Here is a 27,845-nt window from a genome sequence, read left to right as displayed (position 1 = left end):
ATGGCCTTTCTTCTTTTGTATTTGAGATACATGCTTCTTGATCTTCACTATACTTCAAATTCATTTAGGAAACGGTAGCCTGCAAGACATAGAAAGATGCACTAAGGCAAAGAGTTTCTCTATAGTAGTATGCATTTCTTGCCATGCAATCAATGATGATGGTTAAGTTGCTACGGAAACAGACAAATTGCTCGATGATGAGTTGCAAGTGACAACACCCTGTGATAGCAACCATTAATTTCACCACCAAATTTATCTTTCAGTACTAGATAAACCAATTAGAACTGTAAATTAGAATATAGTACATATTGTAATACTAAATCCAGAGAAATAATTAAACCTAAGAACAAATTTATCTGTTTGGTCAAGTTCCTCCATTGAAACTAAAACTATATGCTATAAGACCCCTAAATATTGAGGTTTGATGTAAATGTCCATTGATTGAATCCTGAATATTATTTCATACTTCATCTAGAAAACTCAAAATTTTTAAGGATTTTACAAACTTACCCCATCTTGAGAGATATGTCTGAACTGTCATTGTCTTGAGGATCGGATGAGCTGCAAATATTGGTGATTGACTCAGATGACAGACCTTGTTCAAGTGCATGTGTTTGAGTGCTAAACATCTCCATCTGTTGAAGAGACATTTTTTATAATTGAGATAGAAAGAGAGGAGGAAGAGTTTTTTCTATTAAAAAAAAAAAAAAAAAACCTATTACCTGTTTTAACCGTTGGTATTCTTCCATCAGTTGGGCTCCCTGCATTAAAAGAATAAGATGAATAGAGAGCCATTACTAAGACTTCTTAGCCTTAAATACAAAATATAAATTAATTAATATGGTATATTTACCTAACTTCTTATATAAGAAATCGATACATTATGAATTGGTATAGGTCAAGTGATAGGATAAACAATATAACAATCAGTTCTGAATTTATGTTGACAATGGTTTCAATGGTGGTTGTAACTTGTTGTTAGCCATGTGAACTTTTCCTTTCTCTACCCATTGAGCTAGCCAATGCACACAAAGACCACTATTTTTATAAACTTGGTGACTTCCATTAACATTATGACAAAGTTTTACAGCTGACGTTTGCTAAATATATGGATTTAGGGTTTAAGCTTATTACATTATAGTAGTCCTAATTGTACACGGTACTAGCTATATTACTGCAATCCTAGGGTTAACAAAGAGTTAGTCTACTACACATTCCCTTAAATAAGTACACTATTATACACAAAATTCAATAATAAATATATAGTTGTTTAAAATTTTCTACTGTTCACGTAGGTCTCTAAGAGAAAACCACCTTAATTCCTTGTGTTCTTAAAACTTCTCTTAGTTTCTTCTTTCCACCTAATATTTCAATATTTTACCATGGTATCATTATGGAGCGGATCATCACTAAAGTACCAAACTGTTATACATTGAAACCATATGAACTTTAGCTCAAGGGCACTGATTTGTTCCGGAAATGTCTTGCAAACATTATAATAAATGTATGAAATGTCCTAAAAAGATTTAAAGTTTGGAACATGACCTTTTGCTGAAGGGCAGTGATCTCTTCCTGAAATCTTTCACCCTGCAAGGCAAAAGTTTCTTATATTAAGATAAAGTACATAAATTTCAACACTCCATTATAATGCCAGCAAACAGAGATAAAAAATAGAGACAAGCCTTTGTTTCTATAACACGGCTCAGGCCTACTTCAAGCTCTTTCTCTAGTTTCTGTAATTCTTCTATATCCATTCCAAGGAGCTCTTCTCCCCTAATCTTCCTGTGTTAGGTGTGAACATTTCTCAACATTAATTTATTGTGGTATGTATATGTCTTTACAGTAACAAGATGATAGTGATGTAGCTATAATACCTCAGTTCATGTGTCTTCTCCTCAATTTCCTTGCTCAACATGGCGTAGGAGGTACCGTTCTCAAGCTAATTTAAACAACATGCCGTTCATGAAGATTTTTGAAATGTGATGTGTTACCGAGCACTTTTAATATAACAATGGTTCTAAAATATGTAAGCATTACCTGCCTTAAATAAGAAATTTTTAGGGCTGCCGTAAATGTCAGGGTCATCATTCTGGTAGTGCAACAAGTAGTCTTCTAAGTTGTTTTTTTTTAAAAAATACCTAGCTTTTCTTATGGTGGTAGGATTTTCAATAAAATGCAAATTTCAAAGTTTTAATGAAAATTTCATGAGAAAGTGGATAAAGAAAAAATCCAGAGTCATGTTTCCTTCTGACTTTCAATTTAGAATTCAGAACATGATCCCATTTGTTTTGGGATGTCTCCTAAGGTTTGTAGGATTTGATTTTATAAATTTTCTAATTTTGATTTTTTTGGTGATTTTTCATATTTCTAGCCTCATTTTTTGCTTAACACGAATTAGGGTGTTTTATGGTCTACTAGCCTCCCTATGATTTCTTTTCCTATTTATATGCATAGTAGCCTCCAAGGTATTTCAGAATTTCATTAATATAAATTTTAAAATGTTTTTTCTCCATTCCTTTTGGTGGACTTCAATTTTCCTTGGGAATTAAAGGAACCTCTTATAGATTCAAGAGTTATTATATCAAAGGAGACGTAATCTGTTTCTTATGACTTTCCACCTCACTTATTTACCAACTAAAAAACTTTAAAACATCATACCTGTAGCTCAAGAGACAATTGGTCCATTTTGCCAAGATTATCTGGATGTAGATTATGCCTTTCAATTACCTGCTGCATACTTCATACAACATAAGGATAGCACATTCAATTCTTTTACCTCTCTCTCATTTTAATAAAATGAAAGTGCGGATGAACTTATAAATTACTACTATGTATTTCTCACTCATATCTAAGGAAATAAAACTTGAGCTGGTGACTGAAGAACTAATTATTATCTCATGTTGACATATTAGCCATTGTCTGCAGGCCAATTGTGTTTTCCCAATTAAAATGTGAAGCACAAGTGATATTTATATTGATTGACACAAACTATGTGCGTATGTGCAAACTTTTAATTTGGTCAAACTATAAAAGGTGAACATCTATACGACCTCCTAAATTATTTATATTGATTGACACAAGGGGTACATTATGACGCAAGAAGCATTGAAATTATCTTTATTTTTGAATGATTTTTTTTTTTTTTTTTTTTACTTTAAATTTTAAAATGAGCTTTACTGTTGAGGGTTTTAGGTGATTTGACTAGGCATTTTTCTATATTGGTGTAATCCCTAGACCCTATTAAACTAGTGCTCTTGTAATTGTGAAAGGCAATACAATTTGAATTAGAATAAGTTGATCATTTGAGAATGATGACTTTCTCTTTGTTTGGTAGTGATGCCTAGGGCTTGCAAGCAGATTTTAGGAGGTCGAGCCTAAATTTTGTCTTGTTTATCCTTTTATTCTTCTTTTATCCTTATTTTCCTATTTTATTCTACATCAACTTGGTATCAGAACATCTAATCTCCTCCACTCAATTCAAATCAGTACCAAAAAAAAAAACCTCCACCCATTAGCCCAATTTTCGAAAGATGTGAGATTAACCCATTAAACCTAGAAGTGATCAAGTTCTTTAGCTTTTAGCAACAAGTAAAGTTTCAGTCTTTGTATTTTGTGGCTAAAAATGACTTCCTTTGATAGAGACTTTGAGGAGCAGCTTAACGAGGATGTGAAAATCCTCCTTAACTCTTATTCCTCCATTGATAACCTCCTCACTCTTATTGATAAAGTCAAAAATTTGTTAGCTAATGTGGGTCAAGCACCATCCAAATCAATGCAAGATGCACTTTTACCCTCAAAGAAGGCATTGGTCACTAATGAACTTTTCAGCTGCATCTTGCATTACTGAGATTATGAGGATAACAACACTGGATGCCCTATATGATGATGAGCAAATGAAGGAAAAATTTCAGCTGATTGTAGCAACATTTGAAAATTTGTCTATTTGTCTCATGTTCCCAATTGTTACCATACGAAGGAGGTTTCAATTCTTGACACTATAGCAAAGGTCCGGTCATGCTTGGTAATGCTAGACCTTGAGTGTGATGCATTGATTGTTGAGATATTTCAAATTTTCTTTAAAATAATTAGGTCCATCTATTCACTTGTTGTATTTTTGGCCATGGAAACAATTATGTCTCTGGAAAAATATAAAGAAATTTCCTTGATTCTTCTCAATCCACTTTTAGCTAGTGTAAGAAAGGAAATTCAAAAAGTTTCAACTATTTTGTAAAAATTGGGGGAGCAAGTAATCACTAAGATTAATGCCTAACAAGACAAAATAATGACATCCACTCAAAAACTACCCAACAAACTTGAGGGTAAAGCTTTACACATGAGAGATAGTAACGTTGAGGCACCAAAAATTGTTATGCAAAGGAGATGAACGTGCCAACAACTATCCAGTTAGTACATCATCAACCATTTGTAGTAGACCAAATTCAAGTTGTTGGTGAGTCAATACTTGATGAGGCGAAAGTTCAGCAAGAAAAGAAAAATTTTGAGGGTGGGCATGATGTGTAGTGGAATTTGTTGCATATGCTATAATCAGTCCTCTATGGTGCATGGAGATAAATAACTTGATGAAGTGGAGAAAGTGGATGCTACGGTGATTCAAGGGAAGATTGTGTTGTTTTTAAACATTGGTTTTCTCATTTTCGAAGAGTATCATGATGTGATGGAATGCAAAGCTTTCTTATTCTACGTGCTGCCAGATGTGGTTCCTATATTGTGGCAAGCATTGCGTGCTAGAGTTCTAATCCTTTTCTTCTTCAAAACTCAAGGTCGAGTTTTCTTCAAACACGAAAGTATGATAGAGGGAGCATTAAAGCCATCTAAGATTTTATTTCCGAATGTGAAAATAATTTTGTTTTCGACTTTAAATTTTGAATTTAGTTTTAAGGGATTTGTTTAGGCTTTTTCCATATTGGTGTAATACCTAAACCCTATTAAACTAATACTTTTGTAGTCATGAAAGGTAGTCCAATTTGAATAAGAATAATTTGATAATGATGGCTTTCTCTTTGTTTGGTGGTGAATGGTGATGTTTAGGGCTTGCACACAAATTCAAGGTGGTGAAGCCTAGTATTTGTCTTGTTTATTCTCTTATTCTTATTTTCCTACCGTGTTCTACATCATATTAATTTCTTACTTATTTAGGAAATTTTTAATTTTTTCAGGCATCAAATAAAATTACTTAAAGACTTTTGGATTTGGTTCAAGCTATTGCATTAAAATGTTACATAATTACTGCTTGTAGGATAAATATCCAAGAGTAAATACTGTTTTAGTTTTGGAAAGTTTAAAGATTGAAAAGATACTCTAAAATTCAAAGTAAGACTTCACAAAACTCGTCATATTAGTATTCCATGACAGTTCATCATGAAACCCTACAAAATCCTAGACATCTAGGTATGCACTTCTTGTTATTTAAATTAATGTTGCTAAAAATTTTATCATTAACTACGTTGAAATTCCTTTTGAAAATGCTTTATCTGGTTAATTGCAATTGTTAATAACCACAATCAAAGACAAGTTGATAAGTCCCACTAATGCACTGTAAAGAGCACAATTATGATGGCAAAGACCATGTTATTATCATGATCTGATTAATGTGACTATAAGATCAATACTAAAACTAACATAGTACTTATCAAATTTGAAAGAAATCTAGTTAATTGACTAAGTTATGCTACTTATTTTCACTGTGGTTTAATTAGTAATTAGAGATTCTTATTCAAAGTCAAGTCACTCATGACATCACTTGTTGGCTTGCTAATGCTAGTCTTGCCCATTAGATATCTTCACAGCTAGGTTATTCCAACATTTGATCATGTTCATCATTCCAGTCATGGAATTATCATCAATTGAAACTTAAGTGGTTCTCCTGTTTGTTTGAAGTCCTTGATTAAGAATTATGTAACTAGCCTTGTTTAGATGGTAAAGTCTCTTATATTTAGGAATATGTAAATGTAATTATTTTTTAAAAAAAACGAGAAAACACTTTTGTCCTCTCTTGATGTTACCATTTTCCTATCTGTAATGCTTGTTAGAATGGTAGAATTCTGTGTCACCTTTTATGTGATACTAGGGGTAAGATCTCCAATTTTCCAGTTTGTGATTTTGTATCACTGAATGATAATTTCAGTTCATTTTAAGTACCGTAATCATCACTTAAAGCAAGTGACCAAGAAGAAAGAGAAGTCTACATGATCTCTATGATTCAATGGAGAATATAGATGATCTAATGCTCTTTCATCTGTTTGCTGATTGTGAACCTACAAGAATTAAAGAAGTTGTGCAAGATAAGAAATGGATGAAGAGATCAAGGTAATAAAGAAGAGTGATAAATGGAGGTATCTTGATTGTTTGTTTGTATATAAATGATTTGATTTTTATAAGAAACAATCCAAGTAAGTTTGAGGACTTCAAGAAAGCAACGACTAAGGAGTTTGAAATGACAGATATTTGGCTTATGAAGCAAATGGAAGATGTGATATTCATTTTCCAAGAAGGATGTGCTAAGGAGATGTTAGAAACACGTTGGTTCCTAAAGGGGATGGGTGGGAAGTGTTTGAAAATGGATGTGAATTGTAGGTGAATTGACTTAAAGGCATAGAGAAATATTAAGAGCGAAAGGAAATGTAATAAGGAAGAGTTAAGTGCTTACAATTCACATCCATTTTCATACATGGCTTTACCATAACCCATGGCTTTATCCTTTTGATTACTAATTAAGCATGTGCTCTCACCGACTATGTGATTATAGTGTTACATGTGCCAATAGCTCTAACTAACTCTATCCTAATCCCAACATGTGTAACTAACTAACTCTATCCTATCTTGGGAATAACTTTTAATTGAATGGATGGAACTTCAAGAAGTATTAGGATATTACAACAAATATGAGATTCCTAACATTCCCCTCCCTTCCAAAATAACCCACAAGGTGTTGTTATGTTCTTCATCATCATCAAAGGAAATCTTCCAATGGACCAGAATCTTAGTGACATCTTGATCACCATATTTATACAATTCTATTTGACTAGTGGTCTCACGTACTTTAAAAATCCGCTCAAATTCTTGAGCCTTCAATGGTTCTTCGATCTTAAAGGTCATATAGTTTCTTTAGACCTTGAAATGTTCTTGAATCCTTGAGCCCTCATTTGATTCTTGAACCATTGGAATTGTTGGCTCTTGCATCTTTGATTATTGAATCATTGACACTTGAATTTTTGATTCTTGAATCGTGAACTCTTGAGTGGCAACCTTTATTGGTGCATTAAGAATTGGTTTTGAGTCCTCCAGCATGAAATTCACGGGCTTTTGCATCTTGGATTCTTGGGTGATAATCTCCTTTGATTCATCAAGGATTGGTGTTCAAAACTTGTCTTGTAGCACATATGAAATCCACACAATTTGTACATAATCCCGATGCCTGCACATCTTGAAAATATTCCCACACCTCTCCTTACATGTAATAAGAGGCAATGAAAATATGAGATATGGTGGCGTGTTTTCTAGAGCAAAGAATTAGCCGCCAAAAAGGATCTCCACCTTTGAATGTAAACTCAATGAAAGCTTGATGAGTTGCAACAAATTTGGTCATTTCAAGATCAATGGCTCTGATACCATTTGTTAAGACCCTGATGGTTCCTAAGGGAGATGGGTGGGAAGTGTATGGAAATGAATAGGAAATGCAAGTGAGTTTAATTAATTCGAGGTAGTCTCTCTCCATAAAGAAATATTAAGAGAGAAAGGAAATGCATTAAGCAACAAAATTAATTTTTTTTTTTAAATGTTTCATATTAAGGTAACATGCAAGTATTTATAAAATCCAAGCTCTTATCTTGTTGGCCACACATGGCTTAATCCTATTGGCTTATTAATATAGCATGTGCTCTCACCAATTAACCCATATGATTATAGTGTTACATATGCCAAGACCTCTAACTAACTCTATTCTAATCCCAACGTGTGTAATTAACTAACTAACTCAATCCTATCTTGGGACTAAGTACTAATTGAAGGGATGGAGCTATAAGAAGTATTAGGATATTAGAAAAAATATGAGATTCCTAACATGAGATCCTCAAGAAATTTTAGATGTCAAATTACAAACTAGTTAGTGCTCTTGTCGAATGTGGAGTGAACTTGTTAAAACATGACAATAGAGAGAGGATAAATCAAACATTCTTCAAGAGTTTGGTTGGAAGTCTAAGGTAGCTAATATGCACAAGATCAAACATTCTCTTTGGCGCTGGACTTCTTAGTTGCAACATAGAAGTACCAACTATGACTCATTTGAAGACAACCAAGAGAATTCTTCACTATATAAAAGGTACACTAGATTTTGGACTATTGTATTCACCCTCTAAAGACTTTAAACTTGTTGGCTATAGCAATAATGATTAGGCTGGGGACATTGATGATAGAAAGAGTGATAGTGGGTTTGTATTCTATATGGGTGATATTGCATTGCATGGACATCCAAGAAGCAACCAATTGTGACTGTATGTTGCTACTACCTCTAGTGTTTGTCATGCAATTTGGCTTAGAAATTTGTTGAAGGAGTTGCAAATGTTGCAAGCAAAAGCTACGAAGATATTTGTGGACAATAAGTTAACACTAGCTCGTGTAAAGAACCTAGTCTTTCATGACCAAAGCTAGCACATGGATACCTAGTATCATTTTATTTGAGGATGTATTGCTAGAAAGGAAATTCCACTTGAGTTTGTGAAGTCACATGATTAGGGTGCAAATATCTTCACCAAGCCACTAAACTATGACACCTTCTACAAGATGAGAGCCTAATTTAAGAGGAGGTGTTGAAAGTTAAACATAATTTTTTTTATGAAAATCTATTTTATTTATGAAAATGAATTAGTTGAAGAGTTAAAGACACATAAAATAATAAGGCAAGTTTACGTAATGAATGTATAGAGATTTTTTTTTTTTTGGAGTTATATAATAAACACAAGGAAAGTTATGGTTGGACATGGAGTATATATACCTTATGCATCCGTCAATTTTTAAAAGTGTGAAAAAAGAGAAATACAATTATATAAGAGTTTTTTTACTCTCTCTCTCTCTCTCTCTCTATGTGTATGTGTGTGTGTGTGTGTTTTGTGAGTGTGAATCACTTTCTTTGAGTGGTGCATGAGTGTTTGAGAGTGCAGGGGGAGAAAGACCCACCAATGTTTTTCCAACAACCCTAACTAGTTTATTGCGAATCCATAACCGATCCTTAAATTTTGAGAATAAGGCTTAGTTACTTCTGAGGATCCATAACCGATTCTAAATTTTAAAGTAAGGTTTAGTTATTTTTGTTGTTGTCGTAGTTCTTGTAATGCTTATATATTTCATGTATAGTAGTAATTTCTTTCATTTTTCTCAATCAAGACTATTTGACAATTTCAATTTGTATATTGCACACTCTTTGAACTTTCATCATACACTTGCAATGTAAGCCTAATGGTGTTATTTGCTAGTGGAAGAATACTACAACTAAGTGGATTTAACATGTACATATGTGATATTACTATAAAAGATAGGAAGAAAATTCATTTAACGAGATCAGAGCTCACTTTTGTGTTGGAATCTTTAGCATTAGATTTTATGTATACATAACCAAAAGTGTTTCAATTGATATACGTTACTCTAAACAAAAAATGATAATCTGTAACGTTGCTCCTAAGTTAGAGTCATATAATTCATTGAGATTCGCATGATGTTTTATGAAGAAATTCTTACGGTAATGCTGTGAATAGATTAGTCAGGATAACAAAAGTGGATTTAATCAGGTAGAAGTGCAAAAGTACAAAGACCATCAGGCATTAAATGAAGAGTTCTTTTTTTGGGAGGGGGGGGGGGGGGGTGGGGGAAGAGAAAACAAACATTAAAGGCAGAGTTGAAGCGGCTAATTGAAGTTTTGCAATAAGCAAGTGCAACTCTAAAACTCAGGGTAAATAAAACATTAGATTATAAGCTAATTAATAGGCAATAATTAGCAATATTCAAAGACAAAATAACCCGCTTATTATAGAACTTCAAAACAAGACGTTAAACCCTTCAAGGTAAGAATTGCAAATTGTTTAGTTGGTTTACCCAAAAAAGAAAAGTGTTTATTTGTCTCTTCTTTTTTTTTTTTCTTTTTTTCTTTAGACAGAAACCATAAGATTTTGCAGTACTTTTTCATTTCTTGATTTGATGCTACATAGTACAATTTTTGAAATTATTTTTTCCTTTTTTAATGCTACATAGTAATATTTTTTAAATCACTTATTTGGTTTGTTCAGTAAAGGATCTTTATTTTGAGCAGTTGAGTCTCTCACTCTCTCTCACACACACCTTAGAAATCATAAAATCATAGTGAATGCATGAACAAAACGATCAAGGAATGGACAATGACATATTTTTCTATAGATAGAAAAAAGGGTTTTTCTCTCTAGGCAAAAAGAGGAGAAAATAAAAAGGGTTTTTCTGTAAGTAGAAAGAAGTGTGAGAAAGAGATTGAAACCTTGAGCTGGCGAATTCAAAGAGCTTTCCTGTAGCAGAAAAGACCATGAGACCAATTTCAGCATCGCAGAGAGTAGAGAGCTCAAAAGCTTTCTTGAAAAGTCCTCTCCTCCTCTTTGAGAATGTCACCTGCCTTGCCGTCGTGTTGTCAATCTTCTTAATCTGAATTCTCCTCCGTGTCATTTTCCTAGATAATAGCTTATTCTCCTTTACTTCAAAGTTCGAACCAAATTATTAGCCCAACCTTGTATTTCAGAAATAGAAGCTATTTGTGCATACAAAGCTGCGAGAGAGAGGGAGAGAAGAAAATTTGGTAGAGAATAGTAAAGAGTAAAGAGATAAGGCCCCGTTTGGTAGGACATTTTAAACACCCATTTTCAATTTTTAACCAACAATACATACATTTTTACACACTTTTTTATCTACATGTATTTCAAAAAACTATAAATAACACTTCTCAAACTCCTTTATCAAACAGGCCCTAAATCACCAAGGATCGATTTGGATTGCCCTAAAAAGGAAAAAAATGTGTGTTAATTTTTTATGTAAGTCTCATGTATTGTTTATAGGACTCGTAAATACGAATTTTAGCAAATTTTTCTTTAAATTTGTGTCTTACAGTACTATTTATACATTTAAAAATTATTTTACTACAGTATTTTTAATTTTCAGTTTTCAATAAAGTAAAAGTTACGGATTATCGAATGGTAAAAGACTGAGAGAAATAAAATGAAATCTATGGGTCCGTTTGGATAAAACTTATTTTAGTGAAACTGAAACTGAAAACTAAAAATAATGCAACAAAATAATTTTTAAACGTGTGAATAGTATCGTGAACCCACTTTTAATGAAAAGTGGCTGAAATGTGAAGTTATGGGACCTGTGAACAGTGCACGGATCACTGTTTACAGAACAATATTCAAATGTTATGATTACTGTTTATGAACAGTATATAAACAGTAGTAGTAACTACTCAAGTTCTACTTAAATGCGGCTTAAAAATAAAATAAAATAAAAAAAGAAAGAGAATAAAACACAAAACTCAAAACATGTATCCAAACCCCACCTATGTATTATTGTACGGAAGAGGAATGTTGCCTTTGATAGAAGTTTGAACAAGTATCAGATCAAAATATAACAAATCGAACTGCACCTGCTTTTTTTCTTTTCTTTTTTTCATGAAAAAAACTGCCCTTACTCAACCAATAAAAGATGGAAAATATAATATTTACCAAAAATATTATATATAAAATATAACAAATCATGCTGCGCTTGCCTTTTCTTTTCCTTTTTCATGAAAAAAACTGTACTTTACCTATAAAAGATGGAAAAATAAAATCTGGGCAAGGGTGTATCCTACAGGCCTATACAGCCGGCCCCACATAACTAACAAAACTGCTGTTTCTCCAAAAAAAAAAAAAAAAAAAAAAAAAAAAAATCTATTGTGTGCATGGAAGTACACTAGCTTAATTTTAACATTGAATTTATTATTCATAAATTATCTATTAAAGATATTTTCTTAATCCTTTTTAATGTTACATCTTAATTTGAAGATGAACAAAACCATAATAAAAGTTAAATTATAATTTTTATCTATTCTTATTTTTGTTTCTATATATATTATTTAAGTTCCTTTATTTACATTTGAATCTAGTTTATCCATCTATGTCCATCTGATTGTACCTTTAAGTCATATTTCTCTCCAACAGAAAATTATGTCATTTTCTGGAAGGATTACATTGAAAACATACATAATTTAAATGACTAAATTATAAAAAGAATTAAAACTATAAGAACAAAATTGAAAACTAGTTATGGTTAGATGAAGCAATTTGTATTTAGTCTTTTAAAAAGTTAGGTCAGAGCCTTATGAGTGAGCATTAGCATCCAGGAATGCAAAAAAAAAAAAAAACAACTTATATTATATTCTCAAATACTACTTTATCTATTTTATCAACTCATTTTATAACTCATCATATATCCAAATTTTTATTTTTACATACAACCCAATAAAATAATATAAACTATCTAATAAAATAATAAAAAGTATTATTCTCTCTCTTTTTCCCTCACTCACTTTCTCTCTTCACACAACCACATATATGCAACCTTACTACTCATAGGTTGCAAATTTTTTAAGTTTACAAATCCAGATAGAGTATAGTTTCGAATAGCTCAGATGGTAAAATAATGTTAGTGCTTTAAGAGCATTCACGACAAAACTGTCAAATGCTAAAAAGGTTATTTTTTAACAGCTCACACCATAAAATTAGTCTCCTGCTATTGCTATAATATTTAGCATCCAAGCTACAATAGTGTATCTTAAAAACCCTACGGTAGCTTTAAAGTTATAGATGATAATAATATTTTAGATCATCCACTCTCCTTTTCATTAAAACTAGTCGCTAACCCGTGCGATGCATAGGATGGTTAAACAAAATTTATACACATTCACTTTTATTGGTACAATTATTTGAAAACAATTCTAACTAATACCCAAATGTAAGAGACACATTGACTTACTATTTAAAGTAACCTTCTGAAGAATTTACACATATTGTGGAACTGAGCCTTAATTTCTCATCAACGGTTAGAAATATAAACTGCAAATATATAAATAAAGACCATGACTTGAGAAGGACGCATTAAACTTCAAATTAAAGTAGTAATGTTACTTTCTCAATCTTTGCTCAGTTGTAATAATAATATAGAGGAAATTCAAAACATGGAAAGAAAATAAAAATTACAACAATTAATTCCATTATCTTTCATGCTATACTTTGTAATTATACGGAATTAAGTCAACTCAATTTAAGTAGTTGTAATAAAATTGGCTTCTACTATCTCTATTCTATAGAGATATGAACATATTGGATTTCTCAAACAATTACCGGTATTGCAATAAAATGATTTATTATTGAAAATAAGAAACAATTAAGCTCATCCCTTAAAGATTTACCTCTTGTACTTGGTAATTTCCATTCAAACTTTAAAATAGATTATTTGCCTTACCTAGATGTTTTCCTTGTGGTGAGGACAAATAAAATGAGACAGGTGATGCATGACCTTCAAAGCAAAAAAGCTTTCTTCTAGTCAAAAACAAAACTTGTCATGAGGAGTAAGAGAGAGAAATTACTCAATGAAAAACCATGGTGAATGGAGAAAAGATTTTTGAACTTCCAAAGATCCACACAAATTTTAGCCATAGGTGCAAAATGCCAAGTTAAGAAATATAAATATTGATCTACAGGTGCAATTTTTAAATAGAAAATAGCAATTTCATGAACAAAAACCCTAGCAATCAAATAGAAAAACTATAACCTTGATTTGATTTCTCATTTATCAATGATTGTGACTGAAGAATAAGTTGATTTAGTCCATAAGAGTGGACAAAATATAATAGATAATAAAATTAAAGAGAGAAAATTTTCGGAGGACAAAATATTATAGATAATTTAAAAGAATTTTGGTTTAATTCCTGAACACCGCAATTCCATAAAATTCATACTAATAATAATATTTTATGATTGCACAGACTATTTTTTTAGAGTGGTTGATCTCAACATTGGTGTGCATTTGATGTTTCACTAAAAGCAAAGGGAAGTAGATCATGTGCATACATCTTTATGAGCAATTTTTGCAAGTCAGGCGTAACAAACGTGTAATCATTTTGTCCTATTCCTACCATCTAAGAACATATCCTCTCTTATAAGTTAATGATGCCAAGTTTTAACATATCCTCTCCTTTTTTTTCCCCAAAGAAATAAAAGGACTTTAAAGACATATCCAATTTGTTAAAATGCAAGTGCTTCAAGCCATAGAACGATTTAATGAAAATTACAACTCCATGAATTGAATTTGCAAATGGTATTAACTATTGGCTATTAATGCGATTATTAAGCCGTACCACATTGAACATGTTTCTCTATCAAAATATATAAACAAATTAACCTTACAAAAGCTGAACTTTATAAGCTAAAATCTATACCATGCGTTGTAGATCTTGAATGTTATATCGTACGTTTAAGGCTTCCTACATCTGGAGATAGAGAGTTTGCAGAAACCAAAGAAAATCTTTCTATAGCTCAAGAAACACAATATACTAAAATTAAAGAGAGAAAATTTTTGGAGGACAAAATATTTTAGATAATTTAAAAGAATTTTGGTTTAATTCCTGAACACTGCAACTCCATAAAATTCATACTAATAATAATATTTTATGATAGCATAGTTAGAATTTTGGTTCTTGAACACTGAATTGGAAATTGATTATATGAGTATTCAATGGTGAACAAAGTACTATGTATTAATTAATATATAAACAAAACTAACCTTGAATGCTATACCGTGCGTTTAGGGCTTCCTGTGTCTGGAGAGAGAGAGTTTGTAAAAACCGTGGCTTTATATTTCTTAACTTGAGAGAGGGGTAAGATTGCTAGGGTTTTGAGGAGTTATAATGTTTTTATTTTTATTTTTTATTTTTTAAATATTGTGCTGACGTGGAAAATTGTGGTGCCGACAGAGACTTCGGTTTTATATATATATATATATAGATAATATTTCTCTTTCTTTCTTTCATCATATCTCTGTCACTCCTCTTTCTTTTTCTTTTTCTTTTTTTGTTCAGTGACTTCAATCTTCACCATTTCTGTCACTCCGTCTTCTCCAATTCTTCTCTTTTTTTTTTCTTTTTTTTTTTTGTGGGTTGACTTCGTGGTTCATGGGTGGCTCAGCTCGTGGGTCTCGCAATGGGTTTTGGTGGGTTTTTAATTAGAGTTGCGGTAATTTTTGGCGGTTGTTGATGGTTTCCGGCGGTGATTGTGAAAGGATTACGGATTTGTGATTTTGGTGGGTTATTTTTCTTCTTTCGATTGTTGGTGGTGATGAGGTTGTGGGTTTGGGTTTGTGATTTTGGTGGTTGGGGATTGTGGTTGTGGGAGGTGGTGGCAGTGGCTGTTGTTGTAGTTGTGGTGGCTACTGGATGGTTTTTTTTTTTTTTGGTGATGGCGGCTGGCAGTGGCTAGCCGTGGGTATGGCTATGGCTGTAGGTTTGCTTCGATAGAGAAGAAAGTGGTGGCTTTGTACAAGGAAAGGGTGAGATAGATAAGAAGAGAGAGAAAGAAACAGTGAGAGAATAAAAATAATAATATTTAAATGAATTTGTAAAAAAATAAAACATTTAATTTTAGATATATGGTAAAATAATGTGATAAAATAAATAAAATAGTGTTTTAATATGTTAAATGTTAAAAATTTTAGCTCCTTGATAATGCTCTAAGTAATATTATCCAATTCTTTCATAGAGGAGAATTTAAATTAGAATTATATATATATATATATATATATATATATATATATATATATATATATATGAGGTGGGTTCAAGTTACATTTGACGTAACTTTAAAAAATTACACATTTTTTAAACCTTTGGATTTAAGTAGATTCAATAGTAAAAAATATACTTATTAATGCTAATATTTTGATTAGAATCTCATTTGTTATTCTTTATTTATGACATTCCATATTTATCTCTATTCTTAAAATAATTTTCTCTCCCTTCTCCTCCACTGCATGATATATAGAAGGGCACTAAATTGATGTATACCAAAATGATCATCCTAAGGGTGTATAGTGCTGCACTAATGCATAAAGTGGTCATGGTGATCATATAGAAGGGCGCTAAATTGATGGATACCAAAATGATCTTCCCGAGGGTGTATAGTGTTGCACTGTTGCATAAAGTGGTCATGGTGATCATGTGAATGAGTTTTTATTTTACTGTGTTGACAACAGAGGAAAAACAAGACAGGGAATAAATTGTAGTCCAATAATGCTTGGGATTTCTGTATATGCATGTTTTGTATATACAGGTTTTATGTCAAAAGTATTAAAAAAAAATTATAGTCTATATTTAAATAATTCAAAATAAACTATAGTCTCATATAGGGTTGAGTTTAAGTTACACTTGGTGTAACTCTAAGTAATATTACACCAATCGATATTTTTTAATTATATGTGAATTTTGACAAATCAATCGCTAGATTACACGATCTTTGTATATTCTCCATGCTTGTAAAATTTCAAGGCGATCAAAGATCAATAGTAATGTTATTTATCAATTATATAAGCTCAAGTTTTTATAGTTTAAAATAATACATAAAAGATGAGCTTTTTGATCGAATGGTAAATAACATCCAATTGGTATGAAAATTGGCATACATGTTAAGAAAATATAAAACATGTAATCCAACAATGGAATTTTCAAATTATAAATTCATTAACAAGTTCTTGGGTGGTATAATAAGTACTCCCCCCCCCCCCCCCCCCCCCCACACACACACACACACACACACACACACACACACACACACACACATAACTCTAGAGAGGTGGTGTGCGGTTGAATTTGAAAACTAGAGAGACTAAAATAAGGTTCAATACAAGGTTATTTAAAACTAGACACAACAAGGTAAGTTTTATATATATATATGAAGAAGAGGCTAAATAAAGTTAAGAACAAATTAAATATTGTTTCTAAATAATTTGTAGCTTTTAGTTTCATCCTTGAACCAATGCTTGTGTTAACTTAATTATTCAATTTTGTTTCCAAAAAAACAATAATAACAATTAATCCAATGTTACACTTATTCCACATTCCTTTTAAAAATTGAATGTAGAGTGACTTTCATTTTCATGATATTGCTTTACAAAGGCATGAGACTAAAGAGTTCAAAAGAAATTAAAAAACTGCCATTTATTTATCTATGGTTTGGCCTTATTATAACCTAGGTCATAAACTTTCTTTTGTTATATTTAACACCCTATAATTTGGACTAAAATGCAACCAATTTGCATTTTGTGAACAAATTATTTATTCCATTTTTGTTTGCGTGTATTACAACTTAGTCTCACAAACTTTTCAATTACTGCATTTTCACCCCTAAAATTTTTAAAATAAAATCTAAAACTCTAATTTGAATGGAATTCTATTGATTTCATTTTATTCATCTTTTGGGTAAAATGTAAAAATTGAAAGATTGTAAAATTAAATTGTAATTGGACAATATCATAGGTGGATATAGCAGCAGAGGATCAAAGAGACTGGGGTGGGGGAGAGGAGGGTAACCCAAAATTTTTTAAAAATCTTGAAATTTTTTTTTTTAATCCTTAAAAATTTTATACAAAAAAAAATCTTTTATATATATATATATATGAGTTGTGTTCAAGTATACCTAATGTAACTCTAAATAGTGTTACACTACCCAATAACTTGTTATTAAATTCATACTTAAAGAATCCCACCATTGAATTACACGTTCTATATGTGCTGAATATGCATGCCAATTTTTATGCCAATCAGATGTTATTTACCATGTGAGATTCTCAAAATATGAATTCTAAAACAAGTTATTGGGTGGTGTAACATTACTTAGAATTATATTAGGTGTAACTTGAACCGAACCCATATCTATATATATATATATAAATGAAATGGCAAAGTAGCTTGACTTCTAACATCCTAAATCTTAGTTAAATTTTTTAGATATCTATAAATAAAATTGTTATTTTTTAAGTATATGTAAGGACTAAGTTTGGATTGGACCTAATACAAAATTGGGTTTTAGCCCAATAAGCCCAAACAATGAATTTATAGAGTGTGGGTGAAAGAACTAGTTTTATTCCAGAAAAAAGACAATAAAAGTTGCTGAATTAAGATTGTTAAACATAAGTAAAATAGGAAAATCTGTCCTCAGCACGGCCGAAGGAGTTTATGTTATAATATCTTGTTTATGAACAAAGTTCCAAGAGTTCACAATGTTATTACCAAGATTTCTTGAGTTTTTTCCGATCCCCCTTTTAGGTCACCTTCCTGTGCTATATATTACAATCTTGGTGTTATCCCTACCATACACGTGTAGATTGGATTCTAGGAGCTCATAACACCTCTCAAATCCATTAACTAGTAGCTGTAAGGCTGCTGTATCACTCTTCAGGTACCACCTCCACATTATTTTATCTTCGGGCGTATTTTTTACTGTCACATACAATCTTTTTCTTATACCATTCCCATTATAACCTTATTTAACCATCCTTGGACAGGTTGATATCCTTGGATTGGGCCATAGGCCCAATTCATACAATTTTAATATTACCTTCTAAATAGTTGGCCCCCACATGTGTAGTAGTGGTACACGTGTCTTGAGTTCAAGCTTATAAGACACATGTGGGAGGCGTCTCTCCTCGATGTGGGATTGAGCAAATCCGTGAGGCATGAGCCAAAGCGGACAATTCCTGCTAATTGGGGGCTGAGACAAGAAACCCTCCAACATTAAAAGACACCTTTTAATGTGGGAGGGTTTCTTGTCTTAGCCCCCAATTAGCAGGTATTATCTGCTTTGGTTGTGCCTCACGGTTTTGCTCAATCCCACATCGGGGAGAGACGCCTCCCATATGTGCCTTATAAGCTTGAGCCCAAGACACGTGTACCACTACTACACATGTCTTGGGCTCAAGCTTATAAGGCACATGTGGGAGGCGTCTCTCCCCGATGTGGGATTGAGTAAAACCGTGAGGCACAACCAAAGCGGACAATACCTGCTAATTGGGGGCTGAAACAAGAAACCCTCCCACAGTATATAATTTATTTAAGAATTTATAAGGTTATTCATATTTATTTAAATAGAATCAAAATTTCATTAGGGTTGGACATTTATAAATTATAGTGAACATGGTTATGCTAACAATTATCTCAAGTAATAATGAGAAAAGAAAAAAAAAAAAAGGCTTTTATTCTTACACTTTTGTAGACACCTAATTTTATCACCTGTATTTAACCTCATCTGGAGACAAAAGGGTAATTTTACATCCAGAAGGTAAAATCATAACTTTTGACCGTAATTTCATTCGTTTCATATAAAACAAATATTGAAATCTTAATAATCAAATTACGGCTCACAGGTTTCGATCGAAACCATTGGATTAAAAGATATCATGAAATCAAGTTTTAACTACTAAAATGTATACACAAGGTTGAGTCCGATCAGGTGTGATTGTGAACAATTGATTTTAATTGGTACCATGAGTATTCAATATAAAATTGGAGACATGTCATAATCCAATTGATTGAACTAAAAATAATTGCAAGGTTGCACATACTTGATTAATTCAATTATCAAATATTAATGATTTCTCAATTATTGTTGTAATTATCCTTTAAAAAGGGCAATTAGGAAAAATTAAGTGTTTTTAGGTCCCTAATAAATGTGATTGGGTTAAAATGAAATTTGTTCACTCTTTTGTCAATATCCTTGAATCATTACTATTTTTTTTTGGGGGGGGGGGGGATTAATTACTAATGAAAAGTTAAAATGTATCTTTTTTTTTTTTTTTTTAAATGTATTGTTGCTAATTATTTAACCATAATAGGTTTAGAAAAATGGTTTTACCATTTTATTTTTATTTTTATAATTCAATAATTGGAAGAAGCGTATTTGTCAATTGAGCTACAATGCTCTTGGCAAAAGTTTTTATAATTTAATGGCACATTTTGTAAAAACAAGGAGATTTAAATGTTTGATAATATTCTTTGATATGTTAAAAAAAATTACTTAAGTTTTAGGCCCAAAAAATGTAAAAATAAAACCAACAATACTGCTAAATATATAAAAATGGAAATTTAATTTATATCATCTAAACTTACAAAGAGAGAAGTAGAAAAAGAGAAAGTTCTACTTTATTCCTGTTTGGCAGAATTTACTTTGTAACCCTATGTTTTGGAAGGTGTCAATTTGTTTTCTTCATTATAAATAATATAATATAATAGAGAAAAAATGTTTATAAAATAATAATAATAATAATGGAGAAAACAATGAGAGAGTAAAAATGATACATATTTAGATTGAAAGAGTGAAGAAATAATGTAAATGTTGAAACATATATAATATATAATATTGGAATCAAATTAATAAACACAAAAATGTGGGCCCAAAAAAAAAAAACATGTTTGGTAGGAGTGTTATTTTAGGAGTGATTAAGTTACGTTTATCATTTTAGGGTGTTTAAACATTGAATTTAGAAAACTCCTCTTACCAATTTTCAATTTTGAAATAACATTATTCAATGACACTTTTGTAAATATTTTAAAAACTGTATGTCCCACTAATTAGATTACATGTCATCACTTAAAAAAAAAAATAAAAAATACACATACATACCAAACACACAATTATGTTTTTTCACTTTTAAAATGAGGCTATTAAAGATATAGTACCAAACACATTTTTTGCATTATCTATACTACTATTTAAGGGACTTTCCTTGTTTAGATTCCTTATTTTTTTAGTTCAAAAATGCCTCTACACCCCTATGTTTAAGTAGAGACAAAATTAAAGGACAATTTGATAAAAATGCAATTTTAACTCCCACTAAAATATTGCCTAAAAAAAATGACTACTCTCCTGTTAATTTTGAAGTTGTTTTATCTACTTATAAATTAAATTTTCATAATAAAAATTATATATATAAAATAAAAACAAAGTTTTTTTTTGCTAAAAAAAAAGCCTCATCACATGTGCGAAACGCGTGTGATGAGACTAGTGAATACTTTAAATACATATTTTCACATCATTTTTTAAACCATAATTCTCATATTATATTGAAAAATAATATGAAAATACCCCCTACCAAACAGGTCTTAAAATACTACCGGATCTAGTTGCAGACTGCCAGTAATAAAAAATAGGGACCAATGGAGAGGTCAACATCTAAACTTTTTCAACAAAATATAAACGTACTAGATTTTTGAGGCCACGACTTTTTTTTCTAATTTTTTTGCAGAAGCGGGCCCATGACTTAAATACAAAAATGGACCACAAGATGGTCCAGTTACCTTTTCAGATACAAAAATGGAACTTTTTTATTTTATTTTTCCTGAATAAGATAATTTGATTGAGAAGAAGGAACGAAAATGGTCCGTCTTAGCTCAAGCGATATGCTCCACATATATTGTTCCATATGACTGGGATAAACTGGCCAAGCACTCTTGTCACCTGTTCTAGTAGATGATTTTATATAGGTAAATATTAATAAGTACCGTACACTGCTTGTTAGGATTAGACTAATGCAAATCTTATTTAATAAAAAAAAATTAGATTTATTATAAGAAAAAAAAAAAACATAAAACTGACCCCACAATCTATTTTAACATTTTTTCTCTCTATGAAGCTGGTTCCACAACTTATAATGCTGCAAAAAAAAAAAAAAAAAAAAGGCATAAAGCTGCAAAAAAAAAGGACAAAAAGATGCTGTAAAGCATAAAAAGCTGCTTATGATATCCGTTAACAACACAACCCATTTATATTGGGAAAATTTTTATTTTATTCGATTGTGGTCTACATCAAGTTCCAATAATTGTTAACCTTTAGTATAAAGGGTCACACTCAACTAATTTGAAGTTAAGATTTTTTTTTTGGTAACGGTAAATGGGGTACCACTATGCATATCACTTGTGCTAAGAGACTAGATGTTTGAAGTAGTTTTATTTGTTTTTTGATTCATGAGTTCTATTACATGATTTTATAAAGGCAAATGTTAACAAGTATCGTGTAGTTCTTGTTAAGGTTAGAGTAATGTAAATCCCATTTAATAAAAAATTGGATAACGGAAAGAAAAAAAAAATATATATAAAAATGGCCCCACAATCTATTTTAATATATTTTTTTTCTCTATATGAAGCTGGCTCCACAACCTATGTAGTGCTTGTTAAGGTTAGACTAATGTAAATCTTATTTAATAAAAAATTGGATAACTGAAAGAAAAAAAAATATATAAAACTGGCCCCACAATCTATTTTAATATATTTTTTTCTCTCTATGAAGCTAGCTTCACAGTCTATAAAGCTGCAAAAAAAGGACATAAAGCTGCAAAAAAAAAAAAAAAAAAAAAAAGATGTTGTGAAGCACAAAAAGTTGCTTACGGTGCCTGTCAACACAACCCATTTAGCTTAAAGTGCAATATTTGGAGATTGGGAAATTTTTTATTTTATTTAAGTGTGGTCTACATCAAGTTCCAATATTTGTTAACCTTTGGTATATAAGGTCACACTCAACTAATTTGAAGTTAAGAATTTTTTTGTTTGGTATCAGTAAATGGGGTACCGCATTACATATCTCCCGACCTAAGAGACTAGATGTTTGAAGTAGTTTTATTTGTTTTTTGATTCATGAGTTTAATTAATTCAAACTGTAATATAATAAAGTACATGCTTTAGATACATATCTCAATTCAGCAATTCGAGAATTGGGATTGAAAAAAAAATATAAATCAAAGGATGTGACCGCATGTACTATATATGATTAATAAATCAAATTATACAAAGATAGAAGTGGTAAGTGTAATTATTAATTTTAAAATGTTTAATATGTTCATGTTTTCTTGTTATACCAACAAAAAAATATATGTTTGGTGAGATTTCCAGGTGTAAACCTACTAGCATTATAAGTGACCTCATGTACTATTCATGATTCACTTCACATTTTGGTTGTTATTTTGAGTAAAGTGAGAAAAAGGACTAAAAAGAGTCATTCACAATTGATTAGTCTATTACTTGAAGAGTAATACACACATCAGGTAGATAATCAATTATTTGAGGAGTTCTAGATATTCACATTAGCACCCCCAAAACAAAACGAGAAAAAAAGAAAAAGAAAGAAAAGAATGACATTTGATTTTTGTTAGCACTAGCCCTAACATGTTAAACGTTTGTTTGTTTTTTTATTTTATTTTTTATTTATGAGTTTACTTAGTGGTGATTAGTGAATACCAAATTATATACTGATGCAATTTTGACCCAAAAAAAAAACATATAATTTAAAAACTTGCTTCATTTTATTTACTTATATATATATATATATATATATGAAGAGAGAGAGAGAGAGAGAACCAAGACAAGATCTAATTAAATATGGATGAAACCTGTGAAGTGCTAATCTTGAGTTGCCAAGGAAGACTAGGAAATAGAACAATCCAACCTAGAAAAATTCAAAATTCAAAATTAAAAAAAAAAAAACAAAAAACAAAAAACAAAAAAAACAAAAAAGAAAACAGTGGGAACAAATTAATATTACGAATTATGATATCACTCTTCTCAAGTTGGTGCAAGAATTTGGAATGCAAAATAATAGGAAGCTAATAGAAGTCTTATTGCAAGCAAGATTGACTTGAAAACAATTTTAGACCTAAAGGCTTAAACCAATGTGTACTCAAAAGCACCATTTTTTATAAAGAAATGTTGCGGAAAATATGTAATACTGGCAATCATGCAAAGATAAACAAAACCTATTGCAGAATTGTGAATCAATTTATCAATAGTATGACTTGACATCAGTCTTAAACCTACACTCAACCTTTTCCAACACCCTCTACTTCATTTTCCATTGTAACAAATTGACCCTTGATTCATCCATAAAAATGACTAAGCATCCAAAATCTACCGTATACACGAGTAGACTCTCTTAGAATCAATTGGTGGAAACAAATTGGTCTACAGAAAGTTAATTACAGCTCTGAGCTAGGATTTGTATTTACTTAAACATGGTCCTTTTTTCTTTTGTATTAGAGAAAAGAGAATCCATGTATGCTTCTTGATCTTCACTATACTTCAAATTTATTTAGGAAAAGGTAACCTGCAAGACAGAGAAAGATGCACTAACGCAAAGAGTTTCTCTATAGTAGCAGCATGCATTTCTAGGCACGTAGTCATTGATGATAGTTAAGTTGCTACACAACCAGAAAAATTGCTCATTGATGAGTTGAAAGTGACATCAACTTGTGGTTGCAACCATTAATTTCACCAACAAATTTATCTTTCAGTACCAGATAAGCCCATATAGAATTGAAAATTAGAATATATTGTAATTCTAAATCCAGAGAAATAACTAAACCTAAGGACAAATTTATCTATTTGCTATAAGGCCCCTAAATATTGAGGTTCGATGTTAATATCCTTTTATTGAATCCTGAATATTATTTCATACTTCATCCAAAAAACTCGAAATTTTAAGAATTTCATAAACTTACCCCAACTTGAGAGATATGTCTAAAGTATCATTGTCTTGAGGATCAGAAGAGCTGCAAATATTGTTGATTAACTCAAATGACTGACCTTGTTTAAGTACATGTTTTTGAGTGCTAAACAAATTCTCCATCTGTTGAAGAGACATTTTTTATAACTGAGAAAGGAAGAGATGAGGAAGAATTTTTTCTTAAAAAAAAACAGACCTATTACCTGTATTAATTGTTGGTTTTCTTCCATCAGTTCGGCTCCCTGCATTAAAAGAATAAGATGAACAGAGAGCCATTACTAAGACTTCTTAGGCTTAAATACAAAATATGATTTAATTAATATGGTATATTTACCTAACTTCTTATATAAGAAATAGATGCGTTATGAATTGGTATAGGTTAGGTGATAGGATAAACAATATAACATTCAGTTTTGAATTTATGTTAACAATGGTTTCAACTAAATATTCAATGGTGCTTGTTATTTGTTGTTAGCCATGTGAACTTTTCCTTTCTCTACCCATTGAGCTAGCCAATGCACGCAAAAACCACTATTTTTATGAACTTGCACCAACTTGCATTCACATTATGACAAAGTTTTACAGTTGACATTTGCTAAAGATATGGATTTAGGGTTTAAGCTTATTACATTATAGTAGTCCTAATTGTACACAGTATTAAACTATATTACTGCAATCCTAGGGTTAACACAGAGTTAGTCTACTACATATTCCCTTAAAAAAGTATACTATTATACCCAAAATTCAATAATAAATATGTAGTTGTTTAAAACTTTCTACTGTTCACGTAGGCATCTAAGACAAAACCACCTTAATACCTTGTGTTCTTTCAACTTCTCTTAGTTTCTTCTTTCCACCTAATACTTCAATATTTTACCATGATATTATTATGGAGCGGATCATCACTAAAGTAAGAAACTGTTATACATTGAAGCCATATGAACTTTAGCTCAAGGGCACTGATCTGTTCCGGAAATGTCTTGCAAACATTATGATAATTGTATGAAATGTCCTGCAAAGATTTAAAGTTTGGAACATGACCTTTTGCTGAAGGGCAGTGATCTCTTCCAGAAATCTTTCACCCTGCAAGACAAAAGTTTCTTATATTAAGAGAAAGTGCATAAATTTCAACACTCCATTATAATGCCGGCAAACAGAGATAAAAAAAGAGAGACAAGCCTTTGTTTCTATAACACGGCTCAAGCCTACTTCAAGCTCTTTCTCTAGTTTCTGTAATTCTTCTATATCCATTCCAGGGAGTTCTTCTCCCCTAATCTTCCTGTGTTAGGTGCGAACATTTCTCAACATTAATTTATTGTGGTATGTACATGTTTCTACAGTAACAAGATGATAGTGATGTAGCTATAATACCTCAATTTATGTGTCTTCTCCTCAATTTCCTTGCTCAACATGGCGGAGGAGGTATCGTTCTCAAGCTAATATAAACAATTTCTGTTCATGAAGAATTTTGAAATGTGATGTGTTACCGTGAAGGTCTTTATATGAGAAAGAATTTGACGAACAAGTTGTACGTGAAGAAGCAACTTTACAGTTTGCATATGAAGGAGGGTTCAGATCTATTGGAGCATTTCAACATGTTTAACATGTTGAACACCCAATTGTCAAGTTTTGGGGTGTGCATTATAAGGATGAAGATAAAGCATTACTCTTTTTAGCATCATTGCCTACACATTTTGATCATCTAGTGACTATGATGATGTACGAGAAAGAGATTGTAGTACTCGATGAGGTGACTAGTGCTCTCTTGTCACATGTAAAGATGAAGCAAAATGATGGTTCTCAGGCTAATGGACTTATTGTAAAGTCAGAGTCGAGTTATTGGTGTAGAAATGAGTCAAAATCCAACGGAAACAGATCTTAGTCTAGATCACGTACAAAGAAAGATGTAGTGTGCTTTTATTGTCACAAGAAAGGGCACAACAAGAATCAGTGTAAAGAGTTAAAAGAGCATTTAGAGGAGAAGATGAATGGAAAGAAGCCCCTAGAATCAGCTAGTGTTATTGAAGAAACATCAGATGAAAGTGAGGTTAGTGAAGTTTTACTTTCTGTCTCATGCAAGTAATAATGTTCTATAGGAATCTTGGGTTTTAGATTCAACATGCTCATATCATATGACTCCAAAGAAAGATTGGTTTGACACATATAAGCCTTACAATGGTGGTATGGTCCAAATGGGTAATGATACTACATGCCTAGTTATTGGGATTGGTAGCATGAAGATCAAGATGTTTGATGGAGTTGTAAGAGTTCTTAGTATTGTCAGAAACGTTTCAGATCTTAGGAAGATTTTAATTTCTTTAGGAGTATTGGATGATTTGGGGTATTCATACTCATCAAAAGGCGGAATCATAAAGATTACCAAAGGTGCTTTAATGATGATGAAGGGACAGAAAGTAAGCACGCTTTACAGATTGATTGGGAACACAGTTGTAAGAAGAGTTGTAGTCATCACTTCGATATAGTCCAACATTGACAACACAAAATTATGGCATATGTGACTTGGCCATATTGGTGAACGTGGCGTGTTAGAGCTACTCATGAGAAATTTATTAAAGGGGGTGAAGACATGCAAGCTAGACTTCTATGAGTATTATGTGTATGGGAAGCAGCATAGAGTCAGTTCCAAAACAAGCTCTCATATAAGTAAAGGTGTTCTTGACTATGTTCATTTAGATGTTTGGAATCCAATTTTAGTTTCTTCTCATAGCGGTGCTCAGTACTTTGTCAGTTTCATTGATGACTACTCTAGAAGAGTATGGATTTATTTTATGAAACATAAGTCTGATGTGTTTGGCATATTTAAAAAGTGGAAAGCACAAGTTGAAAATCAAACTGGCAAGAAAATAAAATACTTTAGAATAAATAATGGACTAGAGTATAGAGATAAATAATTCATAAGATTTTGTAAATTAGAAGGTATTATTTATCACTTCACAGTTAAAGGAACTCCATAGCAAAATGGGGTTTTAGAGAGAATGAACAGAACCTTAGCAGAAAGAGCCAGATGCTTGATGTTGCGGAAGCCTAAGGAAAGCACAGATGATGCTCTCTTGATAGAACAGAAACTAAATTGTTAGCTTCTAGGTAGTGAACTTCGAATCCACGAGAGGTTCCTTAAATCCACAAAGTGATAAACTGGAATCCACCAGAGAAAGAATTTGACAAAAAATCTGTATCTTTATAAATATGAAAACTGCCTTACCTTTGGAGGCTGCAATGCATTTA

General features: G+C 31.5%; 2 protein-coding genes and 1 long non-coding RNA gene across 3 annotated transcripts in view; all 3 read right to left on the bottom strand.

The window, feature by feature from the left end:
- Positions 1–27,845, bottom strand: part of LOC126705333 (MADS-box protein JOINTLESS-like) — a 272,125-nt gene that overhangs the window by 160,236 nt on the left and 84,044 nt on the right. The window lies entirely within an intron of this gene.
- LOC126705337 (MADS-box protein JOINTLESS-like) lies at positions 73–10,842 on the bottom strand. The gene is made up of 8 exons (XM_050404280.1): positions 10,517–10,842; positions 2,659–2,737; positions 1,875–1,939; positions 1,683–1,782; positions 1,546–1,587; positions 723–761; positions 511–635; positions 73–219 (listed from the first exon to the last, which is right to left on the bottom strand). The coding sequence occupies exons 1-8, from the start codon at positions 10,696–10,698 to the stop codon at positions 171–173; spliced, it is 681 nt and encodes a 226-aa protein (XP_050260237.1). The 5' UTR covers positions 10,699–10,842; the 3' UTR covers positions 73–170.
- On the bottom strand, positions 21,383–24,830 carry LOC126705345 (uncharacterized). The gene is made up of 5 exons (XR_007648257.1): positions 24,803–24,830; positions 24,680–24,722; positions 23,491–23,546; positions 21,705–21,762; positions 21,383–21,566 (listed from the first exon to the last, which is right to left on the bottom strand). It is a non-coding gene; the product is annotated as an uncharacterized LOC126705345 (long non-coding RNA).

The sequence above is a fragment of the Quercus robur genome, chromosome 11 (genome assembly GCF_932294415.1).
Source record: "Quercus robur chromosome 11, dhQueRobu3.1, whole genome shotgun sequence".
NCBI lineage: Eukaryota > Viridiplantae > Streptophyta > Magnoliopsida > Fagales > Fagaceae > Quercus > Quercus robur.
Note: the sequence above shows the minus strand (reverse complement) of the source record. Positions and strands in the feature narration are given on the sequence as shown.